Source organism: Amia ocellicauda, chromosome 19, assembly GCF_036373705.1.
Source record: "Amia ocellicauda isolate fAmiCal2 chromosome 19, fAmiCal2.hap1, whole genome shotgun sequence".
Classification (NCBI taxonomy): domain Eukaryota; kingdom Metazoa; phylum Chordata; class Actinopteri; order Amiiformes; family Amiidae; genus Amia; species Amia ocellicauda.
In genome coordinates this window covers 22,496,760-22,512,809 of record NC_089868.1, presented here as the reverse complement: position 1 = coordinate 22,512,809, position 16,050 = coordinate 22,496,760, and the positions used below count along the sequence as shown (strand labels likewise).

The 16,050-nt window shown below is 38.5% G+C and overlaps 2 protein-coding genes across 3 annotated transcripts; one reads left to right on the top strand and one right to left on the bottom strand.

Annotated features, from left to right (window-relative positions):
• On the top strand, nt 1–5,332 carry rgs2 (regulator of G protein signaling 2). The gene is made up of 6 exons (XM_066692240.1): nt 1–20; nt 2,661–2,784; nt 3,042–3,128; nt 3,313–3,374; nt 3,601–3,767; nt 3,994–5,332. Exons 2-6 carry the CDS (start codon nt 2,690–2,692, stop codon nt 4,186–4,188), a joined length of 606 nt encoding a protein of 201 aa, XP_066548337.1. The 5' UTR covers nt 1–20; nt 2,661–2,689; the 3' UTR covers nt 4,189–5,332.
• A 4,790-nt stretch (nt 5,333–10,122) lies between these two features.
• uchl5 (ubiquitin carboxyl-terminal hydrolase L5) lies at nt 10,123–15,515 on the bottom strand. 2 transcript variants are annotated; one of them, XM_066692623.1, is made up of 11 exons: nt 15,362–15,515; nt 14,507–14,570; nt 13,748–13,853; nt 13,069–13,194; nt 12,610–12,671; nt 12,150–12,280; nt 11,944–12,007; nt 11,669–11,771; nt 11,347–11,460; nt 10,645–10,743; nt 10,123–10,367 (listed from the first exon to the last, which is right to left on the bottom strand). In XM_066692623.1, the coding sequence occupies exons 1-11, from the start codon at nt 15,498–15,500 to the stop codon at nt 10,323–10,325; spliced, it is 1,053 nt and encodes a 350-aa protein (XP_066548720.1). In that variant the 5' UTR covers nt 15,501–15,515; the 3' UTR covers nt 10,123–10,322. The 2 variants fall into 2 exon arrangements, with proteins under 2 accessions (XP_066548720.1, XP_066548721.1); XM_066692624.1 differs by having other exon boundaries at nt 15,196–15,392.
• Between the last annotated feature and the right edge of the window lie 535 nt (nt 15,516–16,050).

Sequence of the window (16,050 nt, the reverse complement as noted above, 5' to 3'; positions counted from 1 at the left end):
CTACAAAGGAGGTGTTTGAGGTAGTGTGGTTTTTCCGAGAATGTTGGCAATATCTTTGTTACGTATGCTTGGTTATGCCAAAGTGTAAGACTGGGGTTGTCCTCCCCCTGAACTGTAATTCAAATCTTTACCTAGTCATCAACGAGAAAACAGTGACTGTCCTGGTCCTGACAATGAACTGCGTCAAAGCCTCTGAACCAGCTAGTAGGCGCTGGTAGTATTGATGTCGGCAATCGCTTCCTGTAAAAGATAGCTTCTGTGCAGATTATGTTCACATCTTTGCCCTGTTCGTGTTAAAAACTGATGGTCTGATCAGTAGAAAAAACATACAACAGACAAACATGGAAACGTAGAGCCCTATGGAGTGCAGAGGTCACATAGCGGAGAGGGTCTAAACAAAATGTGTGTGATGCAACACCTGTAGCAAATGTGAAGAACAAACAAAACCATTGAAAACTGAGCACTAAAACGAATTAAGTCAATTGCATCTTCCTTAGTAGTAAGTGTGATGAAATGAACTTTGCTCATTCACTCTTAAATCATGCATTAAGGTGCAAAAATGAACTTGTTTTCTAGATTAATCAGCAATCATCGTTAAACCCAGCCACACCTTGCACCTCCACCCTGGAGACACCGGCAGGGGTATAATTACCACAGGAAAGAAAGTGACGTAACTTTGGTTATGGGCAACTCTCGGGTCACAATAAAGGCCGGAGGATGTGTTGACAAAGATTCAGTTGCTTAAAATGTTCCATATCCGCTGTGTCCTTGCTGCAATCTCCTGTTACAAATTGAACTGGTTTTAATGTTTGACCCTATACACTCTGCTTCCTTAACATTCGAGGACACTAATCCTAAAAAAAAAAAAGGGGAGTGGTCCCACGTTGCAAGTCTTATTAATTTCTTTGGAACAGATATTACGTAGACTTTGACCCTCTCTCTAATGGCAAGCTACAAAGCTGTATGTAAATTTGTCATCTTTTTATTAGGGGGCGGGTCAAGGTTTTGATGTAATCCCAGCCAATATCTCTTGACGAGCTTGCTTTTTTCTGGTAAGAGGATTTACTGCAGAACAGATTTCTCATCCTGCACATACACAAATGGGAACTTTTGTTTCTGACCCTCTGATTTTGAATTATAAAACCATAAAAGGCAAAAGTTGTGTATTGTATTGTCAAACCCTATGAGGAAAACATGGATATTTGGCAGCCAGTGAATTGAAGCTGTTGTAACCAAACTGGTTTCTGACTATAACACTCTTTAAACCCTATAGACCTGGAGGCGATGACGCTTCCCTGAGGGCAAAACACTTTGACTGCAAGTTAATTTTTAATTTAGGTAACGATTCCTTTAGTCCAACTATATACCCATAACATGTGCTTTCGCCATCAATTTAGGTTAGTTAACCCTAGGATGTCTCCATCAGAAACTATAATGAAATTGATACTGCTGGGTCTCCCAGACGATTGTTTCAATAAAAGGGAAAAAAAAAAAAAAAAGACACATTCATACAAATATTAGTTATATATATTGGTCTGAAAATAACAGATACAGGATACATCACAAAATATCTACTTGGATATGAGAGAAACTGATACAAGGGGAGATGGAGTACATATAATTTGATACTTTTAGTTACTATAATTAATAAATAATAATATCAATTAATAAAGGTCTAAATTACAACTCACTTTAATTCTTCAGTTAAATGTATCCAGAACTACAGGATACATGTCCAATATTGAAAGGAATTTGTTAGGGTCAAACATGGAATGCAGTAATTTGTAGTATTATGGGTGATGCAGTTAGATGCTATTTTTAGTCTCAAACTAAATTTTACAAGGCTATTTATAACTTCACAAACAATGTTTCAAATTCTTATCACCCGCTGACCTGCATTGCTGAAATATTTTCTCCTAGAAAGCTCCAGTGCAATCTATGTAAATCTAATGCGCTTGGGGGTGTCGGCTGGGAGTATTGTGGACTTAACTAAATTAGAGTTCAGTCTATAATGGCTTTCAGTTGGTCAATCCTCACATTTAGCATTCTGATGCGTTTATGACATCTATTTAAATTAAAATCATTTATTTGAATGCCACCTCAATATGATTTTATGATTTATTTATTTTTTTAATGTTTATACAGAATACAACATGGTTTGTCCCATGTAGTGTAGGGGTTTCTTGTCTTCCACATATGAAAAGTTAACTTTTTAGTTTGTTTGCAGCCTCACCAAAGTGCAGGCACATCATCATTCACTTCCAAAAGTTAGGAGTGCTTGATCCTGCTGCAAAACAAGCAAGAATGTGCTTCCAAGCGTAACAAATACAGAAAAGCACTGAAGCAAATCTAAATCTCCAGATAGTAAAAACTGGTTTCACAAATTCTAAAACTATGTTCAGCTGATAAAGCACAGTGTTTATTTTCTGTTCTTGAGCAAGAGCTATGCCTGTGCTTCGCCCGAGGCAGCACTGTGTGCATCTCGGCGTCAGAGCTGTATCCTGGTGAGAAATGTTCTTACTCATGCAGTCTTGCGCAAATCCACAACACGGCAGCCAATCGCTGGCCAGAGCAGGTAGCGCTGAGACTGCCTCCAGGCCTGAAACAATACTGCGAGAACATAAAGCTCCACACACACAGCATTTCGACAATCTGTACAGTCTTTGCAGGGAGCGTTTGGGAAGAGAGGATGCAGACAGCATTATATCTGGTCATGATGCATCAGGCCGCACACAAGGATTTATCTGAGGCGTCGGACATCCTGGTGGAGAATAAGAGAAACAGGTTTGTTTTAAGATAATATCAACAATAATACACTAGTTTCGTTGTGTGATAAAGTTGAATGTATATGAAGTCAATATAATCTAGATTTCTGATGTCATTAATAGTGTTAATATGGTAAGAGCAATTAGAAATAGAATAAAATATTGGCTGAGGTTAGCCATACATTGTCATCAATTTGTAGAAGCACAAGACATTGAAGACAGATGAAACGCATGTGAAATGCTTGTGCTAATGCTATATACTCTCACTGTTTGCAGACAGAAAGACTGGAGATCCAGGTTGAGATATTTTCTGCAAAGACCTTCTACCATGAAGACCTCCTTCTCGAGAAGAAAGTCCTATAGGTAACACACTTCTATTATTGAAGTAAATCTTAAATTGGCAAACGTGTGTGCAATGTGGCAAGGGCTGTACTCGGTATATACTTTGTCATCATAAATGCTATATAAATGAAAATGTATATTGGTTTTACTGAGTTATGTAATGAGTACATTTTAATTGAGAAACCTCATTCTTCCATTTCGACAGGCCTACAGCTGATGAAGTAAACGAATGGGCCCAGTCCTTGGAAATACTACTTGCCTATAAATGTGAGTTTTCTTTTTTGATGACAAACATTTTGGACATTTGCAAGGGTTTCTGCATAATACTGATCCAACACTTTCAAATATTAGTTACAGCTAGGCCAGGCAAGAGACAGATTTATATTTGTTTTGTGTTGGATTTTACTTGCTTACCTTTCTAATCTTTTCAGCCTGTGTGGCTGTTATTTAGGCACAAAGATCATCTCCTTCCACTAAAGTCTTTCTCTCTCAGACGGACTGGCTGCGTTCCGGATCTTCCTGAAATCGGAGTTCTGTGAGGAGAATCTCGAGTTCTGGCTCGCCTGCGAGGATTTCAGGAAAATCACATCGCCAGCGAAGACGGCTTCCAGGGCAAAGTGGATTTATGAAGAATTCATCATGAGTGAGGCCCCAAAAGAGGTTAATATGCATTTGATCTTATTAATATCAAGACAATGAATGAGTCAAAATCCCTTTATACCTCAGAAAAAGGCCCCTATAAATATGTGGTAGGATATACAAGTGAGTGTATTGACCCTGTTACTCAGGCTTTGCTACTTTGTTGTAGAGAGTTAGTTTGTTAATTTCAAACTATTTGAACTTTGTAAATATTCTCAGTTTCACAAATCTCCCTGTCTTGTTTTAGATCAACTTGGATTTTTATACGAAAGACGCCATCACTCAGAACCTGCAGCTGCCCACCCCCTCCTGCTTCAGCGCTGCCCAGAAACGAGTCTACTACCTAATGGAGAACAATTCGTACCCACGATTTCTCCAATCTGAGATCTACAAAGAGCTGCGTGCCGTGTCTCTGGGGGAAGGGAAGTATCTGAAGACCTGAACTTTAGCCCGTTGCTTGAAGAAATTTCTATGAAGTGTGTAAAGGGTCAAAGAAAGGACCTTTTCAAAGGTCGTTTTGTTGGAGCGTGGAAGAGTCGATACAGAGTGTAAAGTGCGGAGTGAACATTGTGAAATATGAGCTGTTTTTTTACACAAATGTGATGAGGCAACGCTTAGACTTTGACTGTGTGAAAGCACAATTCCCTGCATCAAACAAGTCATAAAAAGGTGAACATCAGGGAGACGTGAAGTGGTTTAAGAATTCAGCTCTTTAAATGTTATGTTCTTTTTTTATGCATCTTGTATTGCTCTTGTAAGAGTACAAAGATGACGTTTCATAGGGTAAAAAATGCAAACACTAACAGGTCTTGGTGAAAAGGGATTTATGGAGTTACGATGCTGTGAACTAGTTACAACATGTGATGCCTTGCGTCGCTGGACTGCACGGCACCCTTTCCTCTGAGCAGCGGGCTTGTGTGCTGAACCCTGCGCTGCGTCAGAACAGCTGTGATCCAGTGCGTCCTCTCGATCACTGCGGTGTTTACAGCGAATCAGTGACACCACATTCGTCTTCCAAATGTGGATTTATGTTAAGACATCGAGGCTGCAAACAGTGTTTAAAGGGCAAGTGTATGTTGTTAATCATTCTTGTCCCATTTAAATACTAAATTCACTGCCTTAAATGCTTTTGCTCTTGATCCAAGAGTTGGACGATGGATGGACAGATGTGTGTAAATACTTGCTTTCTGCAAATCTCAAGATATTTGAACTTACCCCCCATTTCTGTGGTAATGGTTTATAGATTCCTATAATTACATTTAAAGATAATGCACAGGTCACTTTTCTAAACCTCATGCAACAATTGGTAGCAGGGTCAGGTCATTGTATATATATAATATCTTTTTTTTTTTTTTTTTTTTTTTGTATAATATTTAGGGGTCTCGACTGGGATCAATTCTATTTCCCAGGTCATGTGATAAAACACAGGGATGTGTAAATGTATTTTGTAAATGTATGTTCTTATGATTTGAAATATACAATTACACTATATAAGGGAAATGGCAGCAGGTCTGTTACAAATGCTGTCTGAAATGATTGTGATGTAAATATTTTAATATATTTGGAATAAAAAACTTTATACTATACATATATATTCTCTTTATTGTTTGCAATGTACTCTTATTTACAGGCTAAATAATGATCTGATTGTGTGGGCCATAGGAAATACATTTTACTGGCTGTATTTGTCACACAAAACTGAATTTTATAGTGAAACAATAAATGGACCACTGTTACTTACTGTTTGTCAGGATAATCTAATCTTTTCCATAATTGAATAAGCAATTAACTAATTTCATTAAATTGTTATACTTGTCTGATATACTTGACATTTTTATTTATAAACTATACAAATGTATAAATATTAGATCTTATTTATTAAATCTAGACTGGATTTCAACAGGACTTAAATTACTGACATTCTTTTTTTTGCATGGGCTCATTTTGTAACTTATCAGCCGGTACAAAGGAGCGTATAAGAATCGAAAGTCACACGTCATGAAAACCCTGTTGACATCCACACTGCAGCGGTCACATTGCAATGATGATTATGGAGATATATAGATTAACTATCAAAGAGCAACTTCTGGAGATATGTTTCACCAGGAAGATACTACAATGTGCCTTTCATTAGTCCAAGATAAAACATACAAATGTTTATCAACAGAAAAGACTAAAATAGAGAACTTGGAACTTCATCAGAAATAATGTTTTGTTCCCTTTACAATGCACAACGGATCCCAATTGATATGTTTATTCTATAACATGGGACATACAAAAGCAATGCACAACACTTGACAAAGGAAAGTCAAGTAAATGTATTGTGAGCATGTTATCACAATTACACCTCTCGGAGAAAGCAAGGGATAACAAAATCAAGAGGCCTATACAGTTTTGAGAGAGCCGGGAATATGGGAAGCATAGACTTAAATTTCAATTAAATCCTAATGCTACGTTGATTAGTGGTGTCCTAGTTTTGGTAATTCACAATCATGCTTTTCTTGGTGTACTTGACTGGTTTGCTTCTACCTTAGCTGACACTCAATCGATTATTGCCTTCGCTTGCGGCCTAACGACCGCCTGGAGTTAACGAGCATGTTTTGTTTTGGAAAGAGAGTCCGCTCAGGTGAAATTAGGAGTCTTCGTGCTTTGAAAGATTTAAATAGAAGAGTTATCAGACAGTAGACGGATTCATATGCTACAAGCCTTTGCAACAAATTATTATTATTATTATCCATAATGAGCTCTCGGGTTTCCGCTTGCCCTTTCAGAAGAATAGGATCTTTGATGTTCGGCAACATACTTGCAATCAGCTGCACAACATCTAAAAATAGTCTGAGGGTTAAAAATAGCGCACATTTTTCAATAATACACCATTGGAGACAGAACTTGCAGAGTGACTATCTCAACTTGGCGGTACTCTGAATATCTTAATTTTGAAATAATTGTCCTCAATGCCTGGTGGCTTCCAGTAAATGACTTTGTAATTAAAGAATAAGTAACTCTGAGCAGTATGTATGCAGTAGAGAAGTTGCTCAAATACCTGTGCTTTGAATATCAGACTGCCTTTCTGCATCAGTACCATGCAAAAGTCCAAACTATAAGATATGGGCATGTTTCTGTCTGTTAAGGCATTCCCTATCCAAGGCAAGTCATTGCACTATAACAAGACCTCTCTATCCATATCATAACTATATGGTTTCTGAAGCATATCCAAGTAGTATTTGCTGTGGTGTAAAGTGCTTCTTTGTGGGACTTGTCCAAGAGCCAGGTGGTACAGGAAGTAAAATTCCAGTAGAATTCCTTCGGCACGGTACAGGGAGTAAAATTTTGCATAGGTGACTGAGAGATGATGTACAGAAATACGGCATGTGTATATTTGACTGGGAAACGCATGTCACAACAGAATTCGTATAGTTCAAGTTATGTTATTTTGCAATCATGGGTGTTATTTATAGACTTAATTTCATCTTGTGGCCAATAACCATACGTGCTGCATGCATAACATGTTTAGAGATTTTATATTTCCATTCCCGGTGCCAAATTGTGTTTGCATTTTTAAGTCACCATGATGCCTCCCTTACTATGTGTTTTTAACGTGTGTAACATGGAAACAATTTTGAAATAAAAACTTTCCCAGCTCTCACCACTGCAAAAATCTCAGAGTTGTATGGTTTAAATTACAAAATTATGCCATATGGGGCAGTCAAGCTATACCATAAAAATGTGCATTAATTCTATCTGGTAATTTAAGCCATTTGACCAAGTTTTTGGTATCATATTTTGGGTAAAATAGAGTGACTTTCAATTGAGTTGGTGGCGGTGCCTGGAAAGCAGCCAAAATGGAGTTTAAACCATTATATTTCTGGATTTTAAAATCATCCAACCAGAAAATATGTATATTTAAATATCTCATGACGACTAAACTGGATTTAAAAAACAATTCAATAAGAACGACTTTAACCACACACAAACAATGACTCTACCATCCTAAACCATTTACTCCATTATACTAGTCAATAGTTTATTCGTGCAACCTCCCAAAAATACAATTCTGAAAAGAACTCGATATACACAGTTCATTCTGACAGACACGTGTCTTTCATCTCGCAAAGCATTAGCGATGAAGTCATTGGCTTTGCATACAAAAATGTGTTCCTGTTGAGCAGACTTTACTGCCAAGACAAGAAAGCTTCCAGACAGTGCAAGCTGTATAAATATGCAAGGAGATAAAAATAGCAGATTAAGTGCACTAGTTTTGATTTTTGTATACAGAAGTAGACGTAGATGTAGTCCAAACTACAGCTACACCACTGATGTAAATGAAGGAGTTGGTCTGTACTGCATGTTCTTTCAACTCACTTCTTGTGTGCAGTTGCAATGATTTTCCGAAAAATGAACACCGATTGCAGCACAATATGTGAACTTGGGTCCGACTGTCATGTTTTCTTAGCTCTTACAGTTATCAGAAAGGGTTATTGAGTCAATCACTGGCCCATGCAAAAAGAAAACACTACAGATGGTGCAAGACTTTCAAATAAACTCTTAAATAAACTGAATAGGTCAAAGTATATAGTTTTGATCTTACATTATAAAATTATTGTACAATAATTAAAGTTACAATGTTTCATGACTTCAATTCTATAATAAACTATAATTCCAGCCCACACACATTACTGCTCCAGGAATGTGAACCCATTGTGTTTTTTGAAGAGGGTGAAACCAGTTCAGCTTTTCATTTCTCTGCTTCTGCTGGTGTAGTGATTGTGAAAGATGCAAAAGGAAGCTGGTTTTTACGTCGGCACATTTTCTGAACTGAAAACGGCCGAGTGAGAAAGGTGCGAGGAGGAAATGGGTATCCGTTTGATGCAGGCCTTCAGAGCTGGATTTGATGGTTTTTAACCACCGCCACGCTGACTCTGCATGTGATTTTACGTCATTGCAAACTGGATCAGTCGAGATTGCTTTCTGTTGTGACTTCGCCTCTGTGGTCGCTTTATCAAAATCTACAGCAAAGTAAATGTAATTCCCCTCTTAGTAATTGGTATAATAGCAAACAGGACATTTGTGAAGTTTAAATGCTGCAGTTGCCTATTTTAAAGATACCTTTTCACTTCTTTATGTGCTTATTCTCTGCTAATTCCCTTGCATTCTTATCTTTTAAAGTATGAAATAAAAATCATGGTTTAATCTAAAATGGGTGCTTTTTCCATCCCGTTAGCTTTGTAAACTATAAAGATGACTGATAGTTCCTGAAGTTGCAGCATTAAATTATGTGAAACTAAAATCCTTAAGAAGGCAAAACAAAATGCTTTTATTTCAGTACTATGCTATATGTATTACAGATAGAAAATGCACACTAATGGAATTCAAGGGAAACTGGCATGGTTCCTAGAAGTATGATTATATGCATCTTTACACATTACTACAGTGTATAAGTAAGATTATATACAACTCAACCAAATTGATTGTATCATATAAGCAACTTCTAAAACTTTTAAGTGCAAAGCTTTCCAAATAATGGCAGCATGCATGGTTTCAGGATGTGTTATCATCCAGGATAGAAGAAAAACTACACATTCACCCTATTTTTCACTGGAGTATTTTGATATTTGCCATTATTAGGGAAGTTTTACATGTTAAAAGTTTAAAAGGTTGCTAATATGATAGGAGCAATCTGGCCGAGTGGTATACACTACTTATAGCACTGTAATACACTATACATATAGATTAGAGCAACACAAAGATGCATAAATCCTTAAGTCCAGGAACTGTACGAGTTTAAGTGACCTAAACTCCATAAAGCTCGGATTGATCTCTTTGAAAGTGATTTTATCGTTTTATTATATACCTCCAGTTAATCAGTTACCTTTAAACTTAAACATTGTCTAAACCCACAATTTTCAGCAAAAAACTAATGAAATAGTTTGCTGAAAGTGTAAATTGCACTTTGAAATAGTTATTCATGTGGTAAACGTGGACTGAAAAGTGTAGATCCAGTCGACTGAACTGAATTAGGACAAGGGGTGTGTGTAAAAGTCAGTAAGAGTGTGTACCCCATAATCTACAGGTGATAAAATGTTGTGTGTTGTTGTACCGATTCCAAACTGTTAACATCTTTCAAATATATAGGATTAAGTGCCTGAACTTCAAAATGGGTCGTCTTTTATAATCTGATCAACAAGCACTTTAAGTGGAAAATTGCCCCCTCTAGTGACAAGATCTGTTATGAACATGATTTTAATTAGATTTATTAAGTTACATATTTGAAAAGTAAACATCCCAGAGGATTTAGGGTTCATGAAATTAGAAGTAGGCAGTTTTTGTGGCCAAAGATCACCGTTTAACGGAAAATAAATCAAACAAAAAGCACATCTGAACATCTAAAGGTTTTATATATGAAAAAAATAGACAAAGGTTTATTCAACATTTTTGCATGCATGTGGTGGAACTCATTAACAAAGTCCGGACTGATAATTTAAAACTATTTGCAGTACAGCTCTCTCGGAATGTGTTCGAGAGGAGGATGACGGGTTGTTTCGGTTGCCACTCATATGGAAATGTGAGAGTAGGACTTCATTTGGCTTCCTGGACTTTTTTGGAGTTCTGTTTTTCTTTTGCCTAAAAAAAAGGAACAAAACATCTTTTAATCTGGCCAGTCTAAAACCACCTAATTACACTCGCTGACTAACTTGTTTCCAGTTTCACTGAATGAGACTGACGCCTCATGGCTAAAGTAATCAATAGCGTCATCTAGTGGTATCTTTTAACAACAGCTTCAGAAAAATACAAGGATTGACAATTGCCTCATAATTAAAGCACATCATTCAGATTTTGTATTGAAACTAAGATGCATTTTCCTTCAGGGACTACAGACGAGCCAGAGCAGGACTCCTACCTTTTCTACTAATGGGATTAACTGCTGGTATTCAGCCAGCGTCTTCAGTAACTCCATGATGAAGGGCAGGTAGTTGTGTTTTCTTCTGATGTTTTCAACCTGAAATACAAAGGAAACATTAAAATACAAACGAAATTTACAGAAAAGGAGCAGAAATTGCTTTTTCTGGAGTTGTTTTTTTTGGAAACTTAATGAATGGAAGTGAATGACTTGTGAATGAATCCTAATTAAATGCATGAAACACTGAGGTACTGACAACAAAATGTGAAGAAGTTCAAGGCAGGGGTCTCAAACGCAATCCCTGGAGGGCCGTGTGCATGATGCTGGTTTTCGTCCCAACCGAGTCCTCAATTACTTAATTGGTCTAATTGTTTAATTAGCTAGATACATTTAAACACCTATCCAGGCCCCAGGATATTTTTTAAGCAATTGTACCTCGAATCAAATGCACTTTTAGACCATCAACAGTAAAAAACCTCGCAATATATTTAAGTATGTCAAATTGAAAAATTAATTGGACAAATTAAGTAATTGAGGAATCGGTTGGAACAAAAACCAGCATCATACACACGACCCTCCAGGAATTGAGTTTGAGACCGCTGCTTCAAGGGCTTGTAGACTTTCTATAGGTGCTGTACGTAGCTGCAGAAAAACACTACGGTAGCTTTCCAAATTAGGAAAAATCCCTGCCCTCACACCAACCTTATATCGTTTTAATTTCTGATTCTCCTCGTCAATTAGAAGCTGGTATTTTGCGATTTCTGACTGAATGGAGCTCAACAGGTTGCTGCTCTGGTCCGTGTCCATTGGCTCCTCCTGTAAAAGAAATGGAAGAAATGAAAATGAAACTCTGAACCAGCAAAAGGACAAAATCAACTCGGATCAGATGTTAAAACACAGCAGGGTTGGACTCGGGGGCTTGTGCAGGAGAGCATACTGCCCCACTGCATTTTGGGTCTCAACTCAGGAGTCAAATAATGATCTTGCTGATCGAAAGTGTTTGTTAACGATCAGCGCTACTTACTTCTGTGAGCTGAGCCTGTAGTTCTGTGATCTTGCGTTCATAGATCATCTTCCGGTCGGAAACTATAGCCATTAGGTTAAAGCGAATTTCGCCTTCACTGTATCTGAAAGACAAAACACACAGACGTTGTACACTCTTTACGAGGGAAATACATTTACTAGAGGCATGGTCAGCAGAAAAAAAAATAAACCAATAGTGCCAATAATACAAAGGTTTTTGTTCATTGTTTATCCGTTTCCTTGGACATTTGTTAGAAACCGAAGATGACAATTTACTTCTGTATCCTTTTCTCAATGACTGGTCGCACTGCACTGATCCAGTCGTCTTGATTGCAGGCACCTGGAAATAGAGAGAAGAAAAAGCACTTTCAATTGCAGGGAATAAGAAAAACGGCTCATACCTTGTAGACTGTGAATGCTATGTTCAGGAATATGCAAGGTTTTATTTAATTATTGACAGAGGGGAGGCAAGAGAAGTATACCCAGGTCAATAGGTCCCTCCCGGAGTCCATCCAGCTCATACAGCCGTCCGTTAACTGGGACGTAGCTCACAAAATGGAACGCATCCTCGTCTTTGGCAGATGATTTTGCATCAAATTCAAACATCTGTTGCCTAAGAATTAAAAGAATTAAAACCTAATTTGAAACACACATTTTCTTGAGTCTTCATGAAAACGTTACTTCACTGCCTACTTGCGTATGAATCTAAATCAGATTTACATTGAAATATAAATTGTTTGAGCCATGTTTTCGGTTGTCTGTTAAATGTCATATTTCTAACTTTTGTTTTTAAGCAAACTGCATGCGTTTAATGTAATGGTTGGTTTACTGTAGATTGTATAGGGCTTTGAGATACGTGCCATGAAAGAAACTTTAGAAATGAATGGCTGGCAAGAATCATTATTCAGCACCAATAAAATAAATGAATGTCATTCACACTACCTGGCGAAGCCATTGTGGACTTGTCGAATCACTTCAGAGTTGCTCAGGGCCAGACCTTTCATCTATTTAAAGAGCAAAAAGAAACAGAGCATAAACAAAATCCCATCAGCATGCGCACGTACCAGTCAAAACCACAGGACATTTCACGCTTGTTTGTAAGACAAGCTAGGATCTTCGGATCACTTAATTATTAATGGCCACCAAACGAGCACTTTGGGTCCAATGGCCTCCTCTCGATTGGACACTTTCTTATGTTCTTAAGAAAGGAACTAAGAACAGTCATATGATTCAGTAATTAATATTTAATAACGATAAGCGGGACATGGGCTACATGTAAGGGTCAGGAGGAAAAAAACAAAAACAAAAAAACATACGCGTAAGGAAAAGATTTTGCATATTTAAGAAGTCCAGACGTAGCAGATAGAGTAGACTTATGCATCACCGATCCAATTTACTTACAGCTGCATCAAAGCTTTGAGAGAATTCCCTGAATTCTGTAAGAGTTTCCCCGAGAACCACGTCAGCATGTGTGCAGTTCAGTAACACGCTGATTATGGCCTGGGTAGCACATGCATTATTAATGACCTGCAACACAAAGAGGAGAGAAGGGAAAGTAAAGGCTCTGCAAAATATCTTCACAGATCTTCAGCAGAGTTTACGTCTTTCCTGTCAAGGGCACGTCACGCTTTTTCTGGGTTCTGGGTTTATTAGCGTAAAAAGGCAAAGCTATGTGACTCTATATTACCATTCATACATGAACAGCAATATGAAATGTGCCATTACAAAAAAGAAAACAGGTTTTATGAAGAATTAAAAATGCAGGCATTCCATTTAAGGACATATTTTCCAGTCACAAGCTGCCCAAGACAGAATAATATCCAATACAGTAAACAGTACAATAGTAGTCAGACAAATAAGGCCCGTTTGTTTTGTAGCCGTTGCAGTGTTTTCTATTATTGGGAAAAATACATATACATACATCAAAATAACACACAACTGCAAGTAAACATTGTAGCGTGATGAGCCTTTAACCATATTTAATATCCTGTTATACAGAACAAATGTAAAGTTATGTTCTGATCTCTTCCAATGCTGTATTTCTTCATGTATTTTTTGCAACGGATCCTAAAATAAATACCTGTTTCGCAAAGAAGATGCGATCCAGCCTTGAGTCCTGAACGATTGATCCGGCCGGTTCCTCTCCTGGCTGCCATTTGAAAAGGAAGATCAGCCCATGAACTGGTCTGGAAAGGAACAACACGCTAAGAATCACTGTCCGCTACAATCACAACGTCACAGCATTTTCCAGATTTAAATAGAAGATCATTTCACAATTATGAGACGAAATACCAGGCCTACAAAACTCGAGATTAACTCTGGTGACACTCAGGAGGTAGGCGACTGGACTGACTCCTGTGTGAGTGACATTTACTAATAGAAACACTAATATCTGCATGATGATAATTGGATTTTAAATATATTACATACATATTTAAAGTCTGAAATTAACCTTAATTCCTTGTGCATAAAATCCACATTTGTTATTTTGTTTTATAAAGATCAGGGGTTCCCAGCCTACCCTGCTGGTTTTTGTTCCAACTGAGCTCTCAATTACTTAATTGAACCCTTAACTGAAGTAATAATCTGCTTAGATTGGATCGTGTAATTAAAAGAGTTGTTTCTTTAATATGCTCTGTATACAAATATATACTTCCCTTAAAACCTACTGTTTAAAATAATGCAAAGGCTCAGATTTAAGACATTTGTTCAATTAAGGGTTCAATTAAGTAACTGGAACAAAAACCAGCAGGGTAGGGGCTCCTCCAGGATCAGGGGGTATCCACTGATATAGATGGATAGACAGATAGTTTAATACATTTAAAAGATGTAAACTTACTTCAGTTTTTCGAAGTTTTCTGGTTCCATGCTCCATATCTCTTCAACCTGTGCCCCTTTACAACCTTAATCAAACAGACAGACAGTTGTATAGTTGCGGCGGGCAGGAGTATAAGAATATGAATACGCATGTCATTCAACATTGTGCATACATACAATCACTTGTCTTCAGGAAATAAGCTGAGTATCACCTCCCTCATGAACATATAGACCGTATGCGCCTAGGGCACATTAGAAATGCATGTTTAATTCATTCTCACAATAGGTCGGCTGGGCAGAAGTGATGGGTACTTCCTCTACAGCCTGCGTTTGTGCTTATATGTTTGTGCAGCATGGAGTATCACAGGTGCACTTACAGACGTGCACTTAGTGGCCGTATTAGCTGCAATTGCCCAACGCAGGCTGACTGCGCCGCAGACGTGTGCGCTACATTGTTACTCGCATCCCGCCGCAGCTGCCCGGGCCTGGCGGCGACATCAGCGCACACGCAGGCGGCTTTCATCGGCGTCCCCCCCGGCAGCCCCCGGCAGCCCCCGACACCCAGGACACCGGACCCGGAGCCCAGATGCACACACGGCCCCCGGCATTACACGATAACCCACTGAGCCGGGACGTGAGAGCAGTGCTGCCGGTGTGGCACCGCAGCGTGCCCGGACACAATGTATCCCTGCCGCCGCACAACGCGCTCACCGAAGCCCTTGATGAGCTCCGTGAAGACGCCCGGGTCGCTCTCCATCAGACACCATTCCCCCGCGCTGCCTGCCATCCTGCCTCGGCGCTGATTTTCTTCTGTCCAAACCAACCGTAAAACAAAAAGCGCTCAGGATCAGAGTGAGCCGTCTCATCCGTCACCCACCCGCAGTCACTGGACACTCCGCCTCCTTCCCGACAGCCCTTGAGCCGAGGAGCGGTTGAACACTTCTGCTGTCTATGGTGAGCGAATCTTTTCTTCTCACCGCCCCCTGTGATTGACTTCTGCAGCTCAGTGATAACATTTTGCATTAGTATACATGCAACGACGCAGGTTTCTATGTGTTGCTGTGTTTATTATTTTACATCCCACAGTGAAGTGCATGCACTGTAGTTCATTTAAACGAATACATCTACCATCCCACTTTGTTTTATGCAATCTGCAGTTATCAGCAAACCCTTCCAGTATGGAGGACTATCCATGCATGCCATAATTAAAAAGAAATACACACACAGAAAAAAATATCATGAATCAAGTAAGCAAGCAATCAATAACGTTGCAATAAAAACACGAATACATACATGTTGAAATACACAGATAATTTCAATTGCAGGGAATAAGAAAAACGGCAGATATTTATTTATTTATGGATGGATTGATTGATTTCAATATGCCTTTATTGATTGATTGATTCTTTTCTCTATGCACTTGTTTCTTTTTGGCATGGATCCCCCATATTCCAGTACTTCGAGCTAACTTACTACACTAATATACCTGTTAGTTATTTACATGCATGTATATAGATATGTGAGTTGGCTAATCCTGGAGCAGCAGTTGATGCATGTTTACTGGTA

Bases quoted from the DNA above. Each gene is read 5' to 3' on its own strand.
- uchl5 (XM_066692623.1), bottom strand. From the start codon at position 15,500: ATGTTATCACTGAGCTGCAGAAGTCAATCACAGGGGGCGGTGAGAAGA. The intron at 12,672-13,068 runs GTAAGTAAATTG...CTCTTTAAATAG, and splicing joins CTCAAAGCTTTGATGCAGCT to ATGAAAGGTCTGGCCCTGAG. The intron at 10,744-11,346 runs GTTGGTGTGAGG...TTTGTATTTCAG, and splicing joins AGAAATTAAAACGATATAAG to GTTGAAAACATCAGAAGAAA.
- rgs2 (XM_066692240.1), top strand. From the start codon at position 2,690: ATGCAGACAGCATTATATCTGGTCATGATGCATCAGGCCGCACACAAG. The intron at 2,785-3,041 runs GTTTGTTTTAAG...CACTGTTTGCAG, and splicing joins GTGGAGAATAAGAGAAACAG to ACAGAAAGACTGGAGATCCA. The intron at 3,375-3,600 runs GTGAGTTTTCTT...TTTCTCTCTCAG, and splicing joins AATACTACTTGCCTATAAAT to ACGGACTGGCTGCGTTCCGG.